The sequence below is a fragment of the Diabrotica undecimpunctata genome, chromosome 7 (genome assembly GCF_040954645.1).
Source record: "Diabrotica undecimpunctata isolate CICGRU chromosome 7, icDiaUnde3, whole genome shotgun sequence".
In the NCBI taxonomy this organism is placed as follows: Eukaryota; Metazoa; Arthropoda; class Insecta; order Coleoptera; family Chrysomelidae; genus Diabrotica; species Diabrotica undecimpunctata.
In genome coordinates, this window is record NC_092809.1 from 20,080,472 (window position 1) to 20,108,117 (window position 27,646).

At 35.1% G+C, this 27,646-nt stretch overlaps 1 protein-coding gene across 1 annotated transcript; it reads left to right on the forward strand.

The window, feature by feature from the left end:
- The first annotated feature begins 7 nt into the window (after window positions 1-7).
- Taf3 (TBP-associated factor 3) lies at window positions 8-26,949 on the forward strand. Its single transcript, XM_072536815.1, has 5 exons — window positions 8-220; window positions 3,883-4,078; window positions 9,002-9,387; window positions 12,813-14,168; window positions 26,134-26,949. The coding sequence occupies exons 1-5, from the start codon at window positions 8-10 to the stop codon at window positions 26,788-26,790; spliced, it is 2,808 nt and encodes a 935-aa protein (XP_072392916.1). The 3' UTR covers window positions 26,791-26,949.
- The last annotated feature ends 697 nt before the right edge of the window (window positions 26,950-27,646 follow it).

The window sequence follows — 27,646 nt, forward strand, 5'->3', positions numbered from 1 at the left end:
ACTAATCATGAGTGCCCAATATGGTAGAGACCACTGCAAAATTGCAGTGGTCAAACTTTTACAAACCATAGGTTGGCACAGCATAAACTCCACACCTCTGGAAGTTCTTACTGATCTTTTGGTACAATACCTTAAACAAATTACGAAAGTTACTAATGACTATGCAAATGAATTTGGTAATACTGAAGCTAATTTGGATCACTTGGGGCTCGCTTTTCAGGTAAGGAATGGGAATGATTTTACAAAAATTTACCTGAAGGATTGATATATTTTATGTTCACTAGTCAAGTTTTACATTTCATAAATTTTGCAGTATCTGTAGAGTAGGGAGGGCGAGTTAAGTTTCACAGCACTTAGGCCACAATTGACCCATTGTGCATCCTCCCAGGGAGCTGTCACCCTTAGCTCATTGTCCATCCTGCCATTTCTAGGAAGGTTAACAAGTCACCAGGAGACATCTCTCTTATGTGGGCAGGTGTGGGCCAGGACTCGCCGAACACATACTCTTGTATTAACGATAACTCTGGGCATTCACATAGGACATGCTCTACAGTTTCGTCTTCTCGTTCACACTTCCTACATAGAGGTGTGTCTGCTAGCCCCAGTGTGTGGAGGTGTTTGCTTAGTTGACAATGACCAGTTAAAAAACCAACTGCCAAGCGTAGATTTTTCCTGTCCATTCCCAAGTACTTCTTTGATTTTGACTCTTCAAGGTTACTTAGTGTTACCCTGGCAAGTTTACATCCTTTTCCTTCTTCCCATCTTTTTATGGTTTGCGTATGGGAATGACATTTGACAATTTCCGCGATGGTTGCAGTTGACCAACCAAAAAGATCCCCAGGTCCTAAGAGTCTTAGGCCTGCCGCCTTCCTAGATAATTGGTCAGCAATGCGGTTGCCTTTATTCCTATTGTGTCCTTTAACCCACCTCAGGATGATTCTATTACCATCCGAAGCTTGAGTTAGTGACTCGTGACACTCCATTACTAAACCTGATGTGACACATGGTCTATTCAATGTTAGTAGCGCTTGTCTGCTATCTGTGCAGATCATTATAGTTTTCCCTGCTATACCTTTTTGGGTTATCTCTTTTGCGGCTATGGAGATACCAGTCAGTTCTGTCTGAACTACACTGGCATTTTTGCCCATACCCCACTTTGCAATAAAATTTTGCAGTAATTAAGGGATTTGTCTTCTTTAGTATAGTCAGCCTTTGTATAACTGCCATCAAATTCCTTGCTATACCTTTTGTGCATTTCTGATATTTTCCGTAATTGATTCACTTCTGTGCTCAATTTCTTTAAAACGAAGCTCTCGGTCAGTTCTAATTTGTAAATAATAATTTGGTTTATGGCTTCTTTTTTTATCAATGTTTTATTATTTAGGTGGACTAAAGTAATTGGAATGATAACTTGTTCTATACAGCGTTCCACGTTAAGAAAATAACATTGCGGATATAGGGCCATGTATTTCTTATGGACGATAGAAGCACAGCGATGCCACGATGAACACAAGCATGATTCAGGGTTGTATAATTTGTATTTTCGTTTTCACAGACATGAATTAAATAATTGTTTTTTAACGTAATTGACCAAAAGTGTCCATTCGAAACAAGAGATGAAAAGTAGGGAAAATAATTTTAATTAAATAGTATTTACAAAAGATAATTTTATTTTATCTTATTTTAATTGTAGTAACGACAGTTTATTTGTTTTTCGGTAAGAATATCATATACCATGACTCATAGAAATCAGTAGAAAATATTGCTTAGTTAAATCATGCACTTTGCCTGCTATTAAAGATTTAAAAGCAAATAAACTGACCGCTTGGAATGCATATATCTAATTACTAATTACAACTTAAAATAATACAGTGTACGTATGTCAGCGATTTTATGTCGTTCTCTGAGACTACATAATGATAATAAGGCTTTGTGGTTCTTCAGTTGTTATTCTGACTTTACAGTTAAATGTTAATTGAAAATGGAAATTCGAAAAATATATCGATAATCTAGTAAACCGCATGCCTGAGAGTTTTGGCAACACTGATCTCCATAAGCCCAATGTTATTTTCTTAACGTGAAACGCTCTATAGTAGATGTTCAACAATTACCATTTTTGTTCTTGTTTAAACAGCACAATTTTTCATTTTTCATGTCAATATGGTCATATTGAAATTCCTACATACTAAATATAGTTTGTAATAGGCTCTTTGTAGCTCTCTTTTAAAATTTTGAATTTCCAGCTGGTCTTTAGCAAAACATATTGTTTTTGTTTGTGCATGTTGATTGATTTGTGGGTATAAGGTATTGTAAGTATCTTTGTAAAATAATAAATAAAATGAGCCAATTATGATGATGATATAGTGATACCAGGTTTTTGGATATCGCCTAAAATTAGAGATTGGTGTGAGGACATAATTTCCAACTTTTTTGAAACAAGTTTTCTGACTTTTTGTTAAATTTTGTCATAAAATACATATTTTGTGTGGATATAATTTTATACAACATTGGAACTCACTCGTCTGTCACCTAACACTGTAACACTCACCAAAGTAGTAATCCTGTTGCTGTCAACTCTTTCGTCCATCAATTATGTGTTTATTTTACATATAGTTATTGTCATTGGAATACGGTGTAGACACGCACCACATATTTATAGACTACAAGGCAGCCTACGACTCTGTAAATAGAAGAGAATTGTTTAGAGCAATGATAGACCTAGGAGTACCAAATCAGTTGGTAAGTTTAACCAAACTAACCCTTGAAAAAGTTGAATGCAAAGTACGAATCCAGGGGGAACTCTCTGAACCTTTTAAAACAAATAACGGGCTACGTCAGGGAGACCCACTCTCCTGTATACTATTCAATCTAGCTCTGGAAAAAGTAATACGTACGTCACAAATCACAACTAACGGTTCAATATATAACAAATCTGTGCAAATCTTAGCATATGCTGATGATATCAATATTGTTGGGAGAACGGAAAACGCAGCACGAGAGGCGTACGTAGTATTAAAGGAAGCGGCTACAAAAATGGGTTTAATAATAAACACCAACAAAACAAAATACATGAAAATAGGTACGCAACCACAAACACTACGGCCACTTGTTATAGAAAATGACGTCATCGAAGCAGTTAACGAATTTGTATACCTGGGAACGCTCGTCAATACTGAAAATGACACTACCGCAGAGATAAACCGCAGAATTTGCACGGCTAATAGATGCTATTTTGGGCTTAATCCCCTTTTTAAATCTACAGTTATATCAAGAAATACAAAAGTAAAACTCTACAAAACAATAATACGCCCAGTCCTAACATATGGTTCAGAAACCTGGACTTTAACAAAAAGCAATGAAAACATGTTAGGATGTTTCGAAAGAAAAATACTAAGGCGCATCTATGGAGCGGTAAATGAAAATGGTGTCTGGAGAAGACGATACAACTTCGAACTCTATAGGATATACCAGGAACCAGATATCGTAAAACACATAAAGATAGGACGTCTGAGGTGGGTAGGCCATGTAATGCGGATGGAGCAAACCGACCCAGCTAGAAAAACGCTCCTTGATAGACCTATTGGTCAAAGAAGAAGAGGAAGGCCCAGAACAAGATTCCTAGATAACATCGATGAAGACATGAGAAATATGGAAATACGTGCTTGGCGGAGGAAGGCGATGGATAGGGACGACTGGAGAAAAATTCTTGGGGAGGCTAGGACCCACACAGGGTTGTAAAGCCAAAATGAATGAATGAATATTGTCATCGCCCCTTTCAACAGTAGAATTACTACTTCCACAACAGTTATAAGATATATTTTGCTTATGCCCATTACTCACCAATAATTTAATCTTCAAATGATTTAATAACTTTATTTTTAGGAACTTGGCATAAATCTGGGGGAACTAGAAGAATATGTGACGTATGTTAACTTTTGTCCTCCAGCTAATCCCGTTCCAAAATTTCCAATAGACAAAGAAGACAATTTGAATTTTTTAAAACCAGGAAGTCAAGAAGTTGTTACAAGACCAGTTCATATTCATGAACACATGCCGCCTATGTTTCCTCTCCTAGAAGGTAAATATAAATTGAATATTTTGTTAAAATTTTAAACATTTCAGAAATGGTTTTTCACTTTTGTGCGATATCTCGATTGAGAAAGTTAAGAGAAGCCGGCAAGTTTGTCTACCTATCTGATTTGTAAGTCTCCCGCTAGTCTAAATTATCTGTTATTATAATAGACCTATGGTCATTTATGTTTGGATTTGGTTTGTTGGGGCCTACTGCTATCCGACATGTGCTGCATTGTTGCTGTATCTTCTGCTCAATTCATCTCATTCAATTGTAATCCCGTCGATTGTAAAATGCCGCCTTTTACCGTTTAAATAACGTCGTTAAAGTAGCTTTTGCAAGAATATCATTCAGAACATATTTCTGTCTAGAAATTTTTTTGACTAAGCAAAACTTAGGTAAGATTTTACTTAGATCACATTCATGGAACCGGACGTTCATTTTTATCATCTTCAGAGACTTCATTGACTCAGTAATTTAATAAAATATTTTTCTCTTGGCCGGATGGGCAATTAATATTAATAATTTGTACTGATAGGTTATATTATATATATATTTATGGAAATAAATAATTTTTGAGAAGCAAATCAAAATCAAAATACATTTTATTAATAAGAAAAAAAATTACACAAAAAAAATTTTAGTACCATATGGTACCACTCGAAGCATCCCATAACACATAGTGCTACGTTACATGATTCACAATTATAGGATCTTTCTCTTCTTTTATTCTGCTTTACACAAACAACACACCGATTGACAACAGATTTATTATTTTCAGGCCTTTTGGGATAAGTTGTAGGAAAATGTCTTTCAATAAGACGTAAGGGATTGTGAGCAATTTCCGGTCTGCTGCTTGTACAACTTCTAACTGCCACCTTTTTATATTTTTCTATTATCAATTTGACTAAAGTCCTCTGGAAGTCCAATAATGGAATATTATTTCCGGTTTTCATTTTATATATCACATGGGGAATTCCGCACCGCTAAATGTAGTAGATGAAAAAACACTTTCTTATACCACTTCACTGTTTTTCTTACCCTTTTGTGTGGTACTCAGAAGCATACCTGTTTTGTCTACTCCTATCATATTTTAATTATACTCAAAAATCGTCTCTGGTTTCTGAACTTGTTCGCCTCTTTTATTTGTCACAGTTTTTATTTTATTGCTGTGGATTGTAGATAATATATGGACTACTCTTTTATCTTTATATTTCAAAGCCAGTAAAGTTTGGGTTGAAAAATAATCAATCGAACCTTTTTCAACTTTTTCAAACTTCGGCATGAACATTCTATTTGGTCTCACTGTTCCACAGCAATAAACTTTTCTTTCTAAAAGACTGATAAAGAATGGGACTAGTGTACCAATTATCTGTGTATAGATGATGTGCTTTGTCGAAATAAGGCTCCATCAAAGTCATTACTATGTTGCCTGAAGTTCTTAGATTTTCCTCGAACTTCTTTATTTCTGTTGTAGCACCTGTGTATATCAGTAGATCAAGTATATAGCCCGTTTCACAATCTACAATAATATAAAATTTGATCCCAAATCGATGCCTCTTGGAAGGAATATACTGACCAAACGATATTCTTCCTTTAAAAAGCATAATGGTTTCGTCAATCACGAGGTTTTGAAAAGGATACATATATTTTTTAAATACTTGTCGGTAATGATCGGCAAGGAACCTCATCTTAAACAGCCTATCTTCTCTGATAACGTTTGAGTTTTCCGAAAAATGCAGAAATCATAAAATTTCTCAAAGTCTCGCACGGGACTTTATTTGACCAAATGCAGAAGTCTGAATTATGAAATTTTGGGACCAATAATCCTTTATTCTTTGTTTTTCACTTGAGGCATGAGTAGACAAAGACCCAAAAACAGGTAGATTTCATCCGTATTTCGTGATGTATATTTGTGAATTTTTTGTGATGGATCTTCACTTACAATATAATGGTAATACATGCTTGTCTGTACCGCTATTTCTTCGACGAATTCTTTAGAAACAAAATTTTTAAAAACCTCAAAAATCGTTGGAATTTCCGACAGGTTTTCAAGTAGGCAACCGGAATATGTCACATCAAAATTCTCTAGAGAAGGTTTGAGGTCAATTTTGCTCCAAATAAACTTGTTTTTCGGCTTATCAGTTTTTTTTACTAAGTGGTGGATTATCTTCCTGATTAGGTTGATTATTCTTAGCATCTGAACCATTTTCATCACAAAATACCTCAGCTTCGGCTAGTACCGAATTATTTTCTGCAATTTCACAATCACTTTCACCATCGTCATTGTCCCAACCGTCAAACTGATCTTCCAGACGCGTAAAATCTTCATCGTCACTCTGATTTAATAAATCATACAGTTCTTGTTCCGTCAAATATGTGCGAGCCATTGTTAATCCAACGATAACCTCTTATCTATGCGATAACCACGGTAACACTAAATTACTGCACAAACAAGTTGAAACTCCTACATAAAACTGATAACAAAGGATCACGTCATAGCCATTCTCAAAATTCAATGAATAGAACTCATCCCTATGAGATTCGCGTGCATCACTGTCACGTTCTCTGTGTATCCGCTGGAACGCGCCAAAACTCGGATGTATTTCAATGAATAGTAATCATCCCTATTAGATCCGCGTGCTTCACTGTCATATTCTGTGTCTCCGCTTGAAGCGCGCCAAAACTAGGAATGTAATTGTCGATTCCATATTTCTTTCATTGGAGCGTGGTCAATTTAATCTGACCAATAGAGGAAAGTCAATAAATCCGTTAGTTTTCGGTTCCTACATACGCCTCCATCAATGCGAGTTTAAATATAAAATATGTACCATATTGTAGGTATATATTTGTCATAGTCACTTAGAATCCTGTTTGTGACACATTTTACAGCTTCCGCTGAGTCTATAATATATTATACTTCATTTATACCATCCCTGTCAGTGCGCAAATCTCGACAAGCATAGTGTTGTCACGGTTGCCATTTTACAAAATAATAAAAAGTCTGTACACAGGGTGTTCCAAATTGGTATATTTTGCAGGGTATAGAAAAATAATCAAATCATCAATAGCTCCCCACATTAGCGAGATAAAGGACGATTATTGAAAAATGTCGAAAGCACCAGGGTTATATATCTTCTTTATTAAGAAAATTTTAAAAAAACACTATTAGAACTATTGATAGATATACACTTCTCCAAGAAATTAACGCACCACTTCAATAAATCAAGTTTATTTGTGAACAGGCAAATAATAAAAAATAAAACTTCACCAGATTTATTCTACATTTTATTAGTAATTATAACAATTTGTCTAATCATCAGAAAATGTTGAAGTACAGGAGAAATAAAAAATAAAACAGAAAATTCTAAAAAAATAATGATAAGAAAAGTAAAACAAAATATGAAAAAAGTTTTAATAACGAGTGTTTTCACCTCTACTACGTATAACAGCCTCACATCGTTGGCCCATACTTAAAATTAATTGCCGTATTTCATTTTGGTCTAGTTGTCTCCAAATCTGGATCAGTCTCTCTCCTACTTCCTGTAAGTAGTTTGGTTGGATCGGTGTCGCTCTTAATCGCCTACCAATGATATCCCAGAGATTTTCAATCGGATTTAAATCCGGACTATGTGCTATCCATTCCATAGTGTTAATTTCTACCTCTTTTAGATAATTTCTGACGATCTGTGCAGCGTGATATCTGGCATTATCTTGCATTAGTAAGAAATTTTCACCGATATAAGGAGCGAATGGTACTACATGTTGCTCCAGGATCTCCAATATGTACCTTTCAGCTGTAACAGTTCCATTTTGTATGACTACTAGGTCCGTACGTGCGGTCAAAGAAATACCACCCCACACCATAACGGATCCTCCACCAAAACATGTGGTGTGTGAGAAGTTACACTGACCATATCGTTCGTTGGGTCGTCGCAACACCCGAACATGTCTGTCGTTATTATACAAACAAAATCGGGATTCATCAGTAAATAGCACTCGTTCCCAGTCAGCCTCTAACCAATTAACGTGTTCTCTGGCAAAGTGTAGTCTCCCCCTTCGATGGTCTGCAGTTAATAGAGGACCTCGGGCGGCAATCCTAGGTGTTAAGTTGTATTCCCAAGTCGCTGGCGAACAGTTTCAGTATTAATTTGTATAGCATGCACGTCTTGAAGCTGAATTTGTAGACTTCGATGTGTTACAAAACGTTGTCGAAGAGCAGAAATTCTTCAAATTCGATCTTGAATAGGGGTAGTTACCCGGTTTCGTCCTTGCCCTGGTCTGCGAGTATGATCCCCTGTTTCGAGAAATCTTTCTAACACCCGTAAGACGAATGTGTGGGACACATTAAACCGACGACCAATTCTTCGGTAACTCTAACCTTCTTCCGACGGTATCACTGCTTGGGCACATTCATCTCGGGTTAAATTACGTGATTGACGCTCCATAATAAATACAATTAACAATAATCAACAATTAAACAATAGCCGAATGAAATTCGTGAACACTTGGAAATTAGTATATTTATAGAATTAGTACATTTTTTGTTTCTTTTTGTTTTGTTGCAATAAAAACTATAGCGATAAAACACAGTCAATAAATATAGAGTGTACGAATAGCATATACAAGAAGCTTGCAAAATATAGCATTACAATGGAAATTTTTATTAACGCTAATAAAATATTTTAATATTTCAAAATGATGCGTTAATTTCTTGGAGAAGTGTATTATAGAAATGTTCAATGACGTGCAAAAAATTCTTTAGGGGTCTCATTACAGAAATATGATACCAACTGATCATGTATCAATATGATCCCTTCAGCCATTCTAGGAGTTGTCTATACATCCGTCATTTTAGTGATAATCTGATCTGTCACTCTCTAATTATGTAAATTTGTAATGGAGCTATATTTTTTTATATTAATAAAGAAAGCGAACCGAAAGCGGAAGAAGCGGCTTCGGTTAAAGAAGAGATCCTCGACGATGGTACAAGCTCAAATAGCGCTCAGTTTAAGAAGCCGGCCGACGTCATTTCTCCAGAATTCAAGCGTCCGAAGCGCGAAGATGAAGGAGGTCGCCCTACGCGAGAAATCAGCAGCGTGATGATGACGACGTCTGGTTTTCTGTCGCCGGCTAGAGAAGGAAAACTTCCTGAAGCTAAAGCTCCTCTCCCACCGCCGCCGGTTGAGCCTCCGCCTCCACCTCCTCCAGCTCCAGCGCCTGCCCCAGCAACTGCCTCAACGATGCATGGACCCATGTTTAACGAAAGTGCTATGAAGAAGAAAATAGAAAAACGCGAGAAAAAGATCAATAAGGTAAGTTTATCATCTATCTTTTTAATTAATAGTTTGTGTTCATTTGACTTTGATTTCGATAAATCTTCATTTATTACCAGTAGTTTAAAAAATATATTTATTTTTGTTTATCAGTATTTCAACTCTGCTTAACTTGTATTTTCAAATATTGTTTCCATTAACATAATATATGTATGTCGTAGGTAATCGGTGTAACACGTCATTCCGTTAAAAGCCTAGTCATTACACGTATTGCCGTAATTTCAGTCAAACAAAATAATAATGGAAGTAATACAGTTACAAATGCCCAGTCGATTCTCTCGTGCGGTGGTTCTTGTTTTATACCGTTGTTGGCCTTCCATTTCCTCTAGCGTGGATCGATAGACGTGGAACTCAGCGGTGGGAGTGCGTGTGTGGAGCGTTGGCGGGACGGTAGCGATAGCTTGCGATGCACACCGTTACAATACCTTACGGAATGCATTAAAACGCTATAAAACCTAAAATAGTAATATTGATTTTTTATTTATTAAATCGTTCACTCCAGGTTTGAAAACTTTTTTATGTCTTTTTCCTATAAATTAAGATAAAGATTCTTTTTATCATTTCCTCACTTCAACTCTTATTTGTATGGTACCTCTTTGTATGAAGTCCCCAATATTTATTTAGATTAATGTTAATATTAACCCTTCAACGGCGAAATTTATTTTTTGCAAAAAAGGAAAGGAAAAATCATAAATATTGGTCAAAACACTTTATTAAACATATTGGTACAAGTATTTTTCTCAAAATATATGTAATTTAAAAAAAAAATAGTCGTTACGTTTTGGTAACGCTAGCCGGTTAGGGTATACAAAAAATTTTTGGACAAGAAAATTATCACTTTGGGCTGTGAAACATTATATTGCACTCTAGACATAATCCTACATCACATTTGACACACATAGTACGAATACTTGAGCTACAACCTTCTCCAGCACATCGACGCCTCTTATTATTGGGGATGTTTATCAAAAAATGGTCTGTTCTGTCATATCTCAAGTTATCCGAAACCCTATTAAAAGATAAACTTGATTTAGCAGCCGCAGGTCTTCCAGCACCTTTTGAAGCCATGCCATATTTTATCAGATAGGCTTGAGCAATCTCTCGTCTGAATTCTAGTTGGGTAAGCTGTGTTTGATGTTTACACTTCTTGGATATACACCAAGCATTGACTATAGCAGCTTCTAGTAGCCAAGTAAAAATTGACCACCACCACTTCTTTCTACGAATTGAAATCCTGTATCTGGATATCTGCTGGTCCATGAAGTCAGTGCCTCCCATAAATCGATTATATTCAGAAATCAGATAAGGTTGTGGTACTTGAATAATTTTTTTTTCGGCTCGAGAGTAGCGTTTTACTTGAGTGACTGGATTGACGCCATGACATGTAGATGCTACTGTCACTACATTATTATCCATCCACTTGACTAATATTATTGCATCTTCTTTGTCGATGACAGATATCGTGTCTCCTCTTTTTTTCGATTTCGAAATAATACTTTTTTTAGGTAACTCACAACTTGTAGGAATTCTATTTTCCCTCATAGTTCCCGTACCATCATACCCTCTTTGTTTCAAGGAATATAACAAATTAAAGCTTGTGAAGAGATTGTCGAAGTAAAATGTGAACGGGAGCTTTTTTATATCATCCGAAAATTCATCTATCATGCAAAGTAGAGGAGCAGCACATTTTCCAAAATTGCTTTCGTAACTAGTGTTTGACTTTGGGTTTTTTCCTTGATATATATCAAAGTTCACCAAATAACTAGAAGCAGAGTTTAGGCACCACATTTTATACCCAAATCTGATGGGCTTACCCCGAATGAACTGTTTACATGAATGCTTCCCAAAGTATTTGATCATAGCCTCATCGTAATTCAAGTTCTGTTCAGGTATCCAGTTGTCAATAAAGCGGCGTTTCAAAAGGCCCATCAGTGGGCGTAGCTTCCACATTTTGTCACCATGTACAGGCTGTGTGTTGTCGGCGCAGTGCAAATATTTTAAAATTTGGCGAAACCGATCTCTTCTCATAGATTCAGTGACTAAAATATTTTTCATATCTTGTTTGGAATCCCAGTAAAAGTCCCTTCCAGGTAACTCATTATATCCTGTAACAATCATAATCCCAATTACACATTTCATTTCTTCGTTAGAAATGTTTGGATCCGGTTTATTGCAGAAAAGTGCGTATTTTCTTGATTCGGTCACAAGTAGTTCAATTATTTCGCTATCAACAAACATCTCGAATATATCTAAATAGTCCATATCACTATATTTACTATAATCTGGTTTAGGAAAATACCTGCTCACACGTTCAAAGTCACCTTCAATCCAGGATATTTTTTCTGACCCAGGGCGGACGATATTTGACACTGGCTCCGATTCAGGTACATCGATAAAAGCTCTCACAGCACGAGGAGGGACGATTTCAGCTCCTGGTGTCAACTGTCGACCGCTTAAATTATCTAGAAATCCGCCACCATCTTCATCACCAGAATCCTCATCGGTAAGGACATTCGCATCAGGAGGCTCGATGAATATTTCATGAACGTCCAGGTCTTCTTCATAAACCATTTGCAATGCTTCTTCCAGCGTAAACCCACGCCTAAAAGTAACAAATGAATATACTAGACAATTATTAATACATAAACAAGAGTCCTAGCTTTTCTGATCGCATATATACCACATACTCAACACGCAAGACATTTATACACGTACAATATTTTTTGTCTCCCTAAACCAGCTAGCGTTACCATACGGTAACGCCAATATTTCTGAGGTTACATTATAGAACTTGAAATACTTTCATAACAAAATTTGGTCTAGAACTGAAGAATAACTATCTATAAATACTCTTTTGTAAGTATTTTTCATAACAATTCAAAAAAGAATTTTTAGTAATACTTACTCTAGACGGATGTCCATCTTTGGAAGCTCGTAACTGTTACCACAATTTTTAAAATTTGAATAAAACTGCCAAAAAGATTTTACGTTGACGTTGTACCCAACAATGTGTTCATTCACATACTAAAAGCGTGTTGACAAATAACCAACGCATTCCGATGGAACCAAAAGCTGTGTTGCCACTTCTAAAATGAGGTTGTCTACCGTTACGATATGGTAACGCTAGCCGTTTAAGGGTTAATTAGATATGGGACAATTTTAGACATTTAATAAGTTGAGAAGACAGTAATATCTGTCAGATTAACAATAAATATATTAATATAAACAATGCCCACTAGTACCAGAATTTTTTTTATAATAAGAAAATAATCTCGCAGAGTAACGAATACACCATTATTTTTCTATCTGTGTATTTATATTCTGGACTATTCTCATTTATTTACTAACTTTTTTAATTTGTGTACTGTTTTTGTTAATAAAATTAATGGAAAACTACTTTTCAGGAATTATTTAAACCTATATTTGAGGAGAAGATGGTAAAGAAGAATGCCTCTATGAAAGACGTAGTTAAAATGAAACAGAAAGCTGCAGCAGCGGCGGCAGCTGCCGCCGCTGCTGCGTCTCACTCGCACAATTTAAATAATCCTCACTTACCACCCCATTCTTTACCTTTACCATTCTTCCAACCTCCTAGGCTTAATGAAATTAAAGTAAGTCATGTTCCTCCTCAGAAATTGATGAGAGATACTCCCGACAAGGCATTAGCCGCGGCTAAAGCCAAGACTGAGAAGTTTAATACAACAATAACGCCGATTCCACTGAAAACACATTCTCCTGTGCCACCGATGACACCTCAAATGCTTCAGCAGGTGGAAAAACTATTTAATGAACCGGATAAAAAGAAAATTAATATTTTAAGAAAGATATCGAATGTCAAAGAAAATAAATCTAAGAAAGAATCTAGGGCTAATACACCTAATATGATTATAGATGAGGGCACGGACATAGTTAATAAAATCAGTCTCTCTAGCGACATCACAATCGAACCTATTCCAATGAATAGGCATAGTCCCAGTACTTATTTCGATGACAGTTCCCCGCCGACAACCCCCAGAACACCGGAAATCATATATCATCCTAGTCCTCCTATGCCGAAAGAAAAAAGAAGACGAAAAGATCCTAAACCCAAAATTAAGAAACCCAGAAAGACTCAACATCGCCCTGTGTTTACTGAATCCGAATTAATGGATATAATTGTAAATAGACCTAAAACGCCAGAACCGCATATAAGATCACATATGGGTCTCCCTCCTATGCCATTCCCGTTCCTAACAAGCTTTGGGGGACCTGGACTGATACCGCCACAGTTAACAACGCCCATGTTTCCATTCTCGCACCTCGGAGGCCTTCCTAACTTTGGTAAAAATCCATATTTCCCTCCTTCTATACCTAATCTTCCTTCACAGATGGACATAACTCCTTCTCCACCGCCAAAAGTTAAAGAAGCAAAACAAGTAAAGGAAGTTAAAGAACCGCCCGTCAGAGAACCACCTCCCTTAGAAATTCGACCACCTCCGCCAGAAGTAAGACCACCCCCTGTCGAAATTATACCCCAGCTTCCTGCTCCTCCTCCTCCTCCACCAGTGCAACAACAACCAATTCAGGTACCTGAAACCAGTTCTAGTACTTCAGCAATTCCGCCACTAGTACCGACATCTTCTGATATCATACCGAAAAAGAGTAAGGAACATAAGAAAGAAAAGAAAGACAAGATAAAGAAGAAAAACAAGAAAGATAAAATAAAGGAGAAGGGCGAGAAGAAAAAGATTAAAGAGCTGAAGAAGGAAGTTAAGGAAAAGGTAATTTTTTTATATATTTATTGGTGTTTTATGGTTTACAACAATATATTAATTAAAATATTTTACATAGTTTTCCGTCGACCGTCCATTTATGGTCAATTTTAACACCCTCAAAATCATTGATTAATGACCCCTATTAATGAATGATTTTCTATTAATGAACGATTTCATTATAGGCAACACAACATACATTGCTTGCATAAATTAATTAAACGCTCTGTGATTGGCAGTGACCTGTGGTGTAGGCAACCAAACATATACCTATTTATATTCCCACTAAAAAATTTAAAATGAAGTAGCCTCTGTTAGTACTATCTGTCATTGTATGTCATTATTTATCGTTAAGTAAATAAAAATTTAAACTAAGATATTTTTATTTCTCAAAAGTACGGTCGACGGAAAAGTTTTGTAACGAACTCGTGAATTAAAATGGCGATTAACAATCTCGAAAATTAACGCGCTCGCTTCGTACACGCGTTAAAATATCTCCATAGTTTATCGCCCTTATGAATACACTTGTTGGTTAAATAACTATTAATACACGGGTCTTAATTAAATTAGCACAAAATTGTTTGATTTGCTTTATTTAATTATCAAAAGCTTATTTGGCTATCTCCAAAAATGGCTTTTATTTATTTATTTATTAGATATCTATACCTTAATTCGCAAACCGGCCAACTCCATTTGAACAAATTTTTCAAGAGATACATAAAACAATATAATATTTTTTATAAGCTACTGACGACAAAAATTACAATCCAGCTGGTAAATAATGTTATTACATATTATTTTTGCCAATACATAATCGTTTATACAATGATATTTACAACACTAGGGTATTTTAAGCAGTTATCCAATTTTCTTTTACAGGAAAAAAATCAAATAAAAATCCATTGGTGATTATAAAATAAGTTCAATTTAAAACAAAACAAACTGAATTATACTTATAATTATGATTTATAACCATCTAACAAAAAGACAAAAGAGGGAATCTAATCGTTATGAAAAGGAGACCAAAATTCATAAAAGTGACCTCTCAATATGGCGGACATATCCGGAAAGCAAAGGCGCCAAATTAAGGCTACGTTCCAAACACTTAAAATACTTTTTTAACACTAGAGCATAATAAAGTTTTAATTAAATAACGATAATACTCTAAAATGTGACAATTGTTAAAAAACTTCAATATAAATAAGCTTTCATGTGACAGTTGGGACAAACAATAACATAACCCAACTAAATTTGATTTCTTGAACTAGGAAAGAGACTCTCTTTCCTTGTTTAATATGGCCTCTCAAAATGGCACTTCCCGTCTAACAACATTTTTGCCCCCACTACCTTTACATTCCCCCTTCTGTCTTTTTGCTCGATGTTTATAACGTGTTTATATTTATTTCTAGTCTTCATGAGGAAAGTCAACATAATACTTATGCTAATCTCTCGGCATCAAGTTCTTTAGTTGCTGTAAATCCAAGTATTTCTTTCCTGTAATTTTTCTGCGTTCACGGTACAAATTTGACAAATCTTAAAACAGTATTGTATTTATTCTGGAATTTTTCCGTTGGCTGAGTAATTTATAGTGCTCAGAAAATCTAAGCTTATAAAATATTTCTCCAGAGGGTGTATAGATGAGAGCTCGAATTTCGATAACCTGAAAAATAAAGATAAAAAACACCGATCGAATATAATCAAAAATAATGATTACGATTTACTAAATAGCAATACCTTAGGATCTCCCTTCAGTTTTCCTGGTCTTAAGGAGTTGTAAAAATTTAGCTGTTTAAAATTCTTAAAGTAGGAATAGTTTAAGTATTCAACTGTGTAAGATTTTGATTTCTTCGCTTATCTGCAAATGGTAATGTACTCAGCTGGAACATTAAATATTTGATTTTTAAGTTTTTTCTCTATCATTGCGTGCATACTGTCGACTTCCATTTGTGTGTGGGCCACTTCCAAATATTTTGGTTCAATAGTCAAATTGTGTAGCAAAGCTAAGTTAACGAGAACGTTGCTTAAAGTGAGGTTTCGGTTCTGATAACAACACCCATCAGTATACACGTTTATGTGCCTGTTATCTTCTCCCATTTTTAGAATCACTTTTTTGATAAGAAAGTTAAGAAAAATCGTAGCAAATTCATTAGAATTTAATCCTCCTTCAGCCTCATTCCACAGAAAGCAATATCCATCACTATGCTTTATGTCATAAATGCACCAGTTGTGAACGCAGAGTTTGGTCATAATAATTAGATGAAGATCGGCAGTAAAAACAAATTCTTTCTTTTCTTTATCAGATTCCTTCTCCATTTTTGCTTTGTTTTTTTTTACTTATGTGCTCTTCATAAATTTCTTTTCCAATATGACCCAACGTGTATCCATTACAAATTTCGCATGTCTTTCTTTGGTTTAAAGAGAGATATTTTTCGTATTGTAAGAGTGTTTGTAACAGTAGCAATAGATAACGTCTTTTTGTTTTTTTTGTTGCTTGGATGAAATGTCCGATTATATTATATAAATATATATATATATATATATATATATATATATATATATATATATATATATATATATATATATATATATATATATATATAGCTTTGAGGTTTATTGGGATTTGCAGCGGTGAAATAAGTGTACTCTTTTAACTAAGTTTCAAGCTTTCGAAAATGTTTATTTTCATCATCAGGAAAAACTGAAATAAAGTGCTAATCTTAGTAAAGCATCCTCGAAACCTATTAAGAGTGTAAAAGGTTATAAAAACTTACGTTATTGAGATTGTTCTACTCACATGTGACAATATCACGCACCACTCATTAATTGAGTCAATAATTAAATAATCTATAAATTGCATGGTGTAAAAGACCAAACTTGACAATTATTATTACTTTTAACACATAAGAAAAAGACAATTACAACGATTTAAAACGGCCACATGTGCCGGCCAACAGTGGAGTGTTAGGTTAAGAGTAGCTGTCATTCCTGGACATGGCAAATGACAGAACTTCTTCTTGTTTTCTTTGTCTTATGTAGTACTACTAATATTACACATCAAAATTTAACAAGGATTGATTTAGGTTGAAAGAACAATTTTTAAGATGAGAATATACTAAATGAAGAAACCTGGAAACTTTACAATGACTCAGATGTTGAAACATCATTGAAATGTGAATGTGTATCCAAATATAATAGGTAGGAGTAAATGGAGCTTAACTGATTAATGTCACTCCGTTTGTTCATTGCGTTTGAATTTTGAGCAATGAATGCCATTTCTAAGAAGATTCTTTTTTTGTAATTGGATTCAGTAGCTAAAACTTTGACTGATTCATATGTGATGTTCTTTATTTACATGTTCTGCAAGGGCAGATCTTTCCGGATATAGTCTGCTGTCGCTTCGATGACTGATTAAGCGACTACCTAGGCTACGAGTGGTTTGTCCCACATATACCAAATTACAATTGTTGCAAGGAATCTGGTACACTACGTTGGAACAATCTTTGATGTCACTTTTATCTTTTGGAATATATTGATCTTGCAGTTAATGAAGTTTTAAAGGCTATTTTTAAATTAGTGAACTGTTTAAAAAGTCTTGTCAGTCTGGGTGTTATGCCTTTTATGTATTTTAATGAAGTATATGAGCAATTGGCATTTTGTTCTCCACTTGTGACAATAATTTGCACCTCATCATTTTGGCGTGCTATGTTCGGGGTCAAACTAAATAAGATCTTGGTGACTAGGTGTTTTGGGTATGAATTGTCGATGAAAAGGTTAGAAAGGATTTTCAGGTTCTTCTGATGGAAAGAAGGATCACTGATTGCTATGATTCTAGCTTTCATTTGCTTAAACAAATTGATTTTAATTGAATGTCTATGATATGACCAATAGTTAAGGAAGCGTCCAGAAAGCGTCCATATATATATATATATATATATATATATATATATATATATATATATATATATATATATATATATATATATATATATATATATAATGTCTGTGTTGTCCTTTTTCTACAATAATGGGATGGCATCTTGAGCAAACTATCTAAAAAGTCCTGCGAAGTTTTAATTTTTTCATCAAATAGATTTCTTGTAATATTTGTTTTTAATTGTTCACTGGTATTCTTTCCTGTGAAAGCCTTTAACCTTCCAACCCCAAACACATGATTTACCGATGGAAAAAGTGTTTAGGAATAACGTTTTACAGACTCGGATCATATCTTCACCTTTTTTTAGATGGTAAATAGAAGTACTAACTCTCTTAGATTTTTCTGGATCTTTCCTATTTTTTTATCTATTTGTATGAATAACTTTTACTAAATTATCGGTGTAAAGTCGTTTTTCGTTCCAAGTAAAAGTTTAGAACTGATCAAATAATGTTTTTCGATCATTTTCAGACATAATATCGTACTGGATAACACTATTCCTTTTTTTCTTTACAATTACATCGAGGCTTCATAACTTTTTTTTGGTTTCTTTATATCTGTTCTCTACTTTCCATCAATTTTTTGTTTTCCGCAGTATTCTTTACCCGTTTCCCTATTCTTTTTATTCTTTCTTTACTTGGCACCGTTTCTTTCTTTTGATAACAGGTTCATCACATTCAGAATCAGATTCACTGTAATCAACTAGTTTTTTCATTAATTCAGGATAGGTAGTTGGGATTTTAGGTATAGATGCAGGAGCCGCTAGCTCTTCTTCTTGCATATCAATGACTAAATCACGATTCAATAGTAATAAGGTATCATTTTGGTTAATGCTACATGTAATTGGTTCAATAGGATTAACCGTATTTTCGGTGTTCGTGTCAAATAATGGTTGACTGTAATTTTTATTGAGTAAACCTCTTCAAGTATAATATTATCAACTATCTGCATATTATTATGGACACAACTTTGACTATCAGACGTAATACTGTCGTTGAAGTATTCAGCTTTAAACATCTTTTCTATACGAGGCTCTTCGTTCTTCTTCTTTTTATAGACATGACTCTTGTCTGTTTTTCAATGTGCCTCCAGTAAGTTGTCGTTCCATCGTTTTCGTGGTCTTCCTACTGATCGTCTTCCTATTGGGGAACCGTCTCTTGCCGTCTTTACTACTCTATTTGTTGTCATTCAGCTTATATGATCGTTCCATTTTACTCTTCTATTTCTTACCCAGTTCTTGATGTTCTCCACCTTGCATCTACGTCGTATATCTGTACTTCTAGCTCTGTCCCATAGTGTCTTACCATCAATTTTTCTGTTCGTTGCTGTTCGTTGTTAATACAATATATGTCGCTATTTACAACAAAATAGAGGAAGCAGATTGAGAAGCTAAGTTATCATGCTTGGTCATGCTATCAAAATTATAGGAGTCTTGCGACAATAAAAACTCTGTGGTAGTGTTAGTTAACTCTCGCTCCCGTTCATTTTGAGTACTCATTTGCAATATTGTTTGAGTGCGTGCTTTCAACATGTAAAAAATAAAAAAAAAAAGCCATCACACCATAAATTCAATAATAAATACAAGAAGGAGCAAATTAAGAAAATAAATACCAAAAATAAAGATTAAAAAAATGCAATGCATGATTTATTATTGGTATATGGATATCATTCTTGAGGTAAAAATGATTAACTATATGTATTTTACCTGATCCCTCCTAATCGTTGCACTTTTTTACTTTTTTATTGATGTAACAAAAATCTTTAAGACAAAAATTATTTTTAAATCGGTTACGACAGCTTAAAACAAAACATAACATTGGATTACTCTTATCACCAGTGTGAAAACCAGCCAACTCCTAGCGAATATTAAATCTTTAAAAACGGTAGATGAGCAATTATATCTAATTACTAAATAAATAAATATTCATACCTTGTATTATTACCCAACTGTTTGTCAATATTTTCTTTCCTTATGTTGTGTTTTAACAATTTTTCTTCTATAAATTGTGAACGATACCCGTACGTAGTTGAAACGCCGAATAAAATAGCCGACTTAGGTGAGTTAGCTGTCAAAATCATAACGTTCCGAAGAAAACGGAGGTGGCTGGTTTTCGAATACCGATTTGCACAGAAACTAATGATTGTACTGGAGTTGTTGTTTTTGCAAATCATGCGGAATTATAATTGTAAAGCAACTGCTTCCAAAAACTATTTTTAAACGTGGAGTTGGCCGGTTTGCGAATTAAGGTATCGATATGTAAAATACTAAAATCAATATTTAATGTATTTGTGAGCAATGAACATATTTAGTAGTGAGGAATTATTTATCTCAAGTTGGTCGTTAAAAATATAAAAACCAAATTGATATGTGTCGGCAATACAACATACACAACGGCATACACAAATTTTGACTCAAAAGTGAAAAATGTTCAACATCGAAAGTAAAACATTACATTCCAGTTAGACTCATTTCACATAGACGAATCCGTTATTAAAATTGCTTTAGCTGTCATAGTTTATGAGTAAATCTATTTTTCTAGCTTTATCGAAACCGTTTTTATGATTTCCCCATACGTATGAGGAATTTTAATACTGAATTCGGATGCTATAGTACAATTGAAAATGCTTGATAGCACAAATTTTATAGCAAAGGTCGCAATACAGGGTTAGTCAATAAAGAAAATTCTTAATAATTGATACCTTTTTATCTGAATTTTCATCATTATCAGTGGCATTACAGTTCGTTATGAGCCAAAGCCTTCTTCAGAACAATCTTCCATTCGTCCCTGTCTCTGGCAACTCTTCTCCATGCTTTAACACCGATGGATTTTAGATCATACTCTATGTTATCTTGATACCTAAGTTTTGGTCTTCCTCTGGCTCGTCTCTCTCTACGCCTGTGAGTGTAAGTTCCGTGAGTTGTACAAGATGAAGCGGCATTTGAAATTCCACCATAGCCTGTAGACGTTTTTGTCTGTTGACTGAGTCGTATGCGGATTTGAAATCCAAGTGGTGGGTGTCGACTCCGAACTTAAGCGTTTTCTCAAGAATCTGCCTGACTGAAGATTTGATCCGTTGTTGATTTATTGGGTCGGAAACCGCACTTGGATTAGCTGGACAAGCGTCTTCTGTACAATACGTTGGACAATACTTTATATGTTACGTTAAGTAGGGTGATGCCTCTATAATTATCACACCCATCATATCTCCCTTTTTGTGAAGAGGGTGCATTACACTTAATTTCCAGTCCGCGGGCGTTTCCTTCCGTTGCCAGATTTGATTACTAATTTATGCATGTGTTTAAAAAGAGTGTCACCACCATTTTTAACGAGTTTTGCAGGAAGATTGTCCAAACCGGGGGTTTTGTTATTTTTTAGTTTTGAAATGGCTTTTCTAATTTCTTCTTCGGTGGGGGCGGCTCTTGAGCGTTTTCATCCACTTTCTTCTTCTTTATGTGCCGTCTTCTACCGAAGGTTGGCGACCACCAAACGATAGGTTTCTCTGTTTTGTGCCGCATGTATTATGTTCGCGGTTCTGGTATTTGAAACCATTCTCTCAAATTTCTCAGCCAGGATTTCTTCTTTCTACCCAAACCTCTTCTACCTTCAATCTTGCCTTCCACGATAAGCTGTAGCAGACTGTACTTATCATTACGGAACAGATGGCCCAGGTATGACGCTTTCCTCCTTTTAACAGTCGTTTACAATTCCATCTCTTTACCCATTCGTCTTAATACCTCTGTGTTGGTCACTCTGTCTGTCCAAGGTATTCTCAGTATGCGACGATACAGCCACATTTCTAGAGCCGCTAACTTCTTTATAGTTGCTGCTGTTAACGTCCACCCTTTAACTCCGTAAAGTAGCGTAGAGAGTACGTAGCATTTCGTGGCGCGCCATCGGAGGTTAACGCTTAGGTGGCGGTTGCTTAAGAGCTTTCTCATTTTGATGAATTTGGATCTTGCTATTTCAATTCGGATCTTAATCTCTACATCTGGGTCCCACTTATCATTTACTGTATATCCCAGATATTTAAATCGGTGTACTCTTTCAATACGTTCGGCGTCAATATTCAGGTCGATATGTTGAATGTTCTTTTTACTGATCACCATAAATTTAGTTTTCTTTCTATTGATCTTCAGTCCAAATTGGTTGCCAATTGTATTTACTCTATTTAGCATCATCTGTAAATCTTCGATATTATCGGCCAGTATAACAGTATCATCTGCATATCGAAAATTACTTATTGGTACGCCATTAATCTTGATGCCCTCGTTGTACTCTTCCAGTGCCTCTAGAAATATTTGTTCCGTGTACAGGTTGAAAAGCAGTGGCGAAAGAATACAGCCCTGTCTAACCCCTCTGGAAATGGTTACGTTTTCACTCACCATATGTCCATTCTTCATGTGGGCTGTTTGATTCCAATATAGATTATTTATAATCTGGATGTCTTTAGTGTCAAGTCCTGTAAGATGTAATAGTTCTATGAGTTTGTCATGTTTGATAGTATCGAATGCTTTCTCATAGTCGATAAAACAGGCGTAAACATCTTTCTGTTGATCCAGACATTTTTGAATCAAGACTTGTATGGCAAAGAGCGGCTCTCGAGTTCCAAAACCGCATCTAAAACCGACCTGTGTTTTACTTATGCTGTGTTCTAATTTTGCTCGTATTCTGGAATGGATAATACGCAAGAATACTTTAAAGGTGTGACTCATTAAACTTATAAGGCGATATTCACTACACGTCTTAGAATTCGATTTCTTGGGAAGGGGCACAAATGTAGATTTCAACCAGTCCGATGGAATTTGACCAGTATCGTATATCTTATTAAACAGTTCTAATACTACATTCAGGTTGTTCTCGTTAAAAATTTTTAAAAATTCGACTGGTATTTCATCGCATCCTGTTACTTTCCTATCTTTCGTTTGATCTATAGCTTTTATCATCTCACTTTTCAATATTTTTGGTCCATTCAGATCAAGAGTGTTCGTAGGAATATGACGATAATCCGTAAACAAATCTTTTATGTAATTTGCCCAAGTCTGTAACTGTTCTTCTTTATCTACAATAAGTTTGTTGTTCTCCTCTATTAACCCACCAAACTGTTTTTTCTTGTAAGTATAAGTAAACTCCTTGAATTTTTTATGCATATTAAAACTATCATGTCTTAGTTCTAGCTCTTCTATCTCTTGACATTTTTCTTGTAACCATTTCTCTTTGGATTCTTTTATCTTTCTGCTAACAGTTCTATCCAGTTCTTTATATTGTTCGGGATTATTCTTATTTTCCCTCCTTCTGTCCATAAGGTGTAATATTTCATCTGTCATCCATTCGTTCTTCTTCTTCCGCTCGTAGTCACCAATGACTTCTTTCGCACCGTTGCATATAGCGTCCCTTAAGTTGATCCAGTCTCTTTCAATATCATCAGTATTGGTTGTTAAAGCAACATTACTATTAATGCTATTTGTAAGCTTAACTTTTATCTCGGGATTTCTAAGTTGATCCATATCTAATCTTTTGTTATTCTGTTTCTGGATTAATAATCTGTAATTGGGCTACAAGAGGATTATGATCAGAGTTTATATCAGCTCCAGGATATGTTTTCATCCACTTTAGGCAAAGTAATTTCTATTTGGTCTTCTTCACGACTGTCGCTAAGCAGTTCTTCAAAATGATTCGCCCACCTGTTTAATATCTGTTCTTTGTCACTAATTATGGAACCATCTCTGTCTTTACATGCTGTTATTCTTGGTTTGAATGCTTTTCTGCAGCTGTTTATCTTCTGGTAGAATTTTCGCGAGTCTTTTCTATTGTGGTGGTTAACAATCTCCATCTGAATTTTCACTTTACTTTAATATGATCACCTCGACACACCTCAAATACAATACACCATAAAATGCAAATGAGCAAACCCTGAAGGATTAAGCAATAACTGAACGCCTCAGTGACGTAGAACATAAAATTACTTTATTATAAAAAACTAAAATGTCAATATTATCTACCCACATTAATGTTTATAATAAATATTGGTTTAGGACATTTCATTATAATTTAATAATAAATATATTTCGGATACTAGCGTCATATAAACTTATAATTGCATACCTAAATACATAAGTTGTCTTCTTCTGATAAGAAGGCGTCATCATCATCAGTTTCTTCATTTCCCATAGAAATAATGATTGGTTCTATTGTTTCATCTGTAACATAACGAGATTCCAGAATTTGTTCTTCTGCTGTTTCATCTACACTATACTTTTTAAATTTTGGTGAATATTGTTTGCATAACTGAAATAACTCTTTTTTTGAGTAAACCTTCTGCTGGGACTACTATTTCTTTTGATTATTAACCAATCCAAGAGTTCTTGTTTTCTTCATTTAGTGTTAGGTAACAATTATTATAATCAATATCTTTGCTGAAGGATATTGATGATAATTAAAATAATACTTGAGAGGATTCGGGGTAATGTTCCCCATTTGTCAGTGTGTGCATTGGCCAATTAATGTAATGTATTAAAAAAGTGTTCCAGAACGATTTTCTAATTTAGTTTTACAGATGAGTTATAGGTATTAATCATGTAATTAATTATTTTACAGAAAAGGATATGCATCGAGGTGCAAGAGAGCGAAGCGAACGAGATTATGTGAGTTGGTGAGGTGTGAGGTTTTATAAAGTTTGCTTAGATTCGGTTAGATTTGGTATGGTTAGAGGTTTTTTGGTTATATTAGAGTAAATTAAATTTGGTTAGAGTGTGGTAGCGTAGAAAAAAAACATCTTTCAACTCTATTCGTAGTCTTTCCGGGGTACCGAGATATCTGCAGTTGGTAAAATTGATTATTTCTGGTAAGGTTTGTTTAGATTGTGTCAGTTTTGGATGAGAATGATTAGGTTGCGAACGGGTAGAGGGTAGACTCCCAATAGAGACGGGAAAATGTGAACGAGAGACGTCTGAGAACAAAGTGTGAACAAAGATGGACGTTGTAACGAAGTTAAGCCCAAACGGATGGTCGCTCATAGTCGAGAAGGGGGTTTTCAATAGATTGGTCTCTTACTTTGAAGACGATAATGATCGCACAAGTTTTGTGACATTGGACATCATCGGAGCCATATAAGAATAATTCTACATTCTACAAAAAGTCATTCGATCGTTATCGATGGTTGTATATCATTTTGGCGACCATGTTATCTATCATGGCACAGTTATAAAAAAATTATGTCGTAACATTGTCTTAAGCTTCTAAATCATGATGTTATTCTTCTGCCGAACCACGTTTACCTTTGATCTTTCACTGGAAGATGCGATGCAAGTTAATAGTTTTTAGGGTGGCTCATAATGTGACCGAAGTAGTCCAGCTTGCTTCCAGTTTTGTTTTATTTTTTAGCAATCTAAAAACCTCCTCATTTGTGATTATGTATACCCACATTTCAAAGGCTTCCTTCGTTTAAGTTTGGCATATTGTATATTATAAAAGTGCTAGAAAGATATAACAATGTATTATATCATATGTCAATAAGTCAATACTAAGATGGTGGCTGCAAAGGACGTTTCTCATTTTTATAAACGTTGTTCGGGTCCGTTCTATTCGGCTTTTAATTTCTACGGCTGGGCCCATCTCTCTGTTATATTACTGCCTAAATACACGAGTGTCTCCACTTTGTCCAGTACTGCATCTCCGAGAGATACCGCCATTCTGTCTCTGTGTGTAATTTCGTTTTCTATCCTATATTTAGTTTTCTTAACGTTGAGTTTTAATTCATACAATTGAGTAAAATTTTTACAACAGGCTCAACGCTAAATGTCGTGTCCATGAAAATTAGTCAAAAAAAAACACAAGATACTTTTTAATAACTAATTTGAGAACATAATTCCCTCGTTTAAAAGCTGTTCACCGCTCACGTCTAAATAGTTATAAATGTGTTGACATGCTTTAGTTAAAAAATATATATAATGACCCTGAAACAATTTTCTTGCGTTTACTATACAACTAATGTTTGTTATGATTTTTTTAAATGTTAAACCATAATAATTTTATGTATCTATAGGTTAAACGAGAGAAAAAGATCAAGAAAAAGGAAAAAGCCGAAAAAGCAGAAAAAGAGAAAATCGAAGTATTAGAAAATCCTGCAATACCAAAGATTTTACTTAAAGTTCCGTCTCCGCGACCTGACACACCAGGAAAGTTAAATATAAAGCCAATAGTAAGGAAGACTGAAGATATTATTCCGGAAAGAAAACGGGAGCCATCCCCGGTCGGACTTGCTAAAATTTCGGCACTGGTGACAGGCCCTCCCAAACCTAAATCGACGCTGTCTCCAGTACCGCCCGTTGAAAAGCCGGTAGCCATCGAGGAAACAGTTGTTGCCCCAATCCTTAAAACGCCTGGTCGACCTCGATTAACCCCTACTAAGCCCAAACCTACCCCGAAACCCAAGAAAATCGAACAACAAACGTTTAAAAAGATTGACGAGCACGGAAACGAAGTGTGGATATGCCCCACTTGCGGTATCCAAGACGATGGTAGACCCATGATCGGTTGTGACGGTTGCGATGCGTGGTATCATTGGGTGTGCGTCGGTATCCAGGTACCACCCGATGAAAATGAGAACTGGTACTGCAAACCGTGTTTAGCTAGGAAAAACGAAGACTTTCAAAGTGATAAAAAGAGAAAACGAAAGCGGAAAGAAAAGAAGGAGCACTGATGTTTGTGTTGCTCTTCTTCATTTTAATTTAAGGTTAAAGGACTCGATCAATGTTATTTTTATTATGATTATGCTTTCATGATTTTACTGTTAATATTTGTAAAATATCACTCTTTGAATAAACTAGGTTATTGTTTAAAAGAACAATATATTTATCTTTATCCTATACAATTAAATTAAACTTATTTCATATTAACCTTTGATTCCTTTTTTACATTTAGAATGTGATTTTCTATCAATTATAGTTCACTTTAATGTTAAGTCTTCTAAACCAGATGTAGTTATATATTTGACAGGATTGAATAATATAGAACCAATATAAATATACAATGGGATGTAGATAGATAACAAGGAACCAACCGCCAAATTTTGAGATATTCTTCTTCTTGCAGTACCGTCTCTTATCGGAGGTTGGCTACCATCACAGCAATCTTTACTTTGTTGGCTGCAGCTCTGAACAACTGTATTGAACTGCACCCATACCACTCCCTTAAATTTCGCAACCAGGAAATCCTCCTACGTCCCTCATTTCTCTTTCCCGAGATTTTTCCTTGGATTATGAGTCTAAGCAGAGAGTACTTTTCTCCTCTCATTATGTGGCCCAGATATTCCAGTTTTTTCGTTTGTATGGTTTTTATGACTTCGCATTCCTTCCCCATCTTCAGCAGAACATCTTGATTTGTTACTCTTTCTGTCCATGGTATTTTCCACATTCTCCTGTAACACCACATCTCGAATGCCTCAATGTTTTTGATGTTTATCTTTTTCAGTGTCCAGGCTTCCATGCCGTACAGCAGAACGGAGAAAACATAGCACCTTAACATTCTCGTTCTTAAGTTTATATTTATGTCCCGGC

Bases quoted from the DNA above. Each gene is read 5' to 3' on its own strand.
- Taf3 (XM_072536815.1), top strand. From the start codon at position 8: ATGAGTGCCCAATATGGTAGAGACCACTGCAAAATTGCAGTGGTCAAA. The intron at 221-3,882 runs GTAAGGAATGGG...CTTTATTTTTAG, and splicing joins ACTTGGGGCTCGCTTTTCAG to GAACTTGGCATAAATCTGGG. The intron at 9,388-12,812 runs GTAAGTTTATCA...ACTACTTTTCAG, and splicing joins GCGAGAAAAAGATCAATAAG to GAATTATTTAAACCTATATT.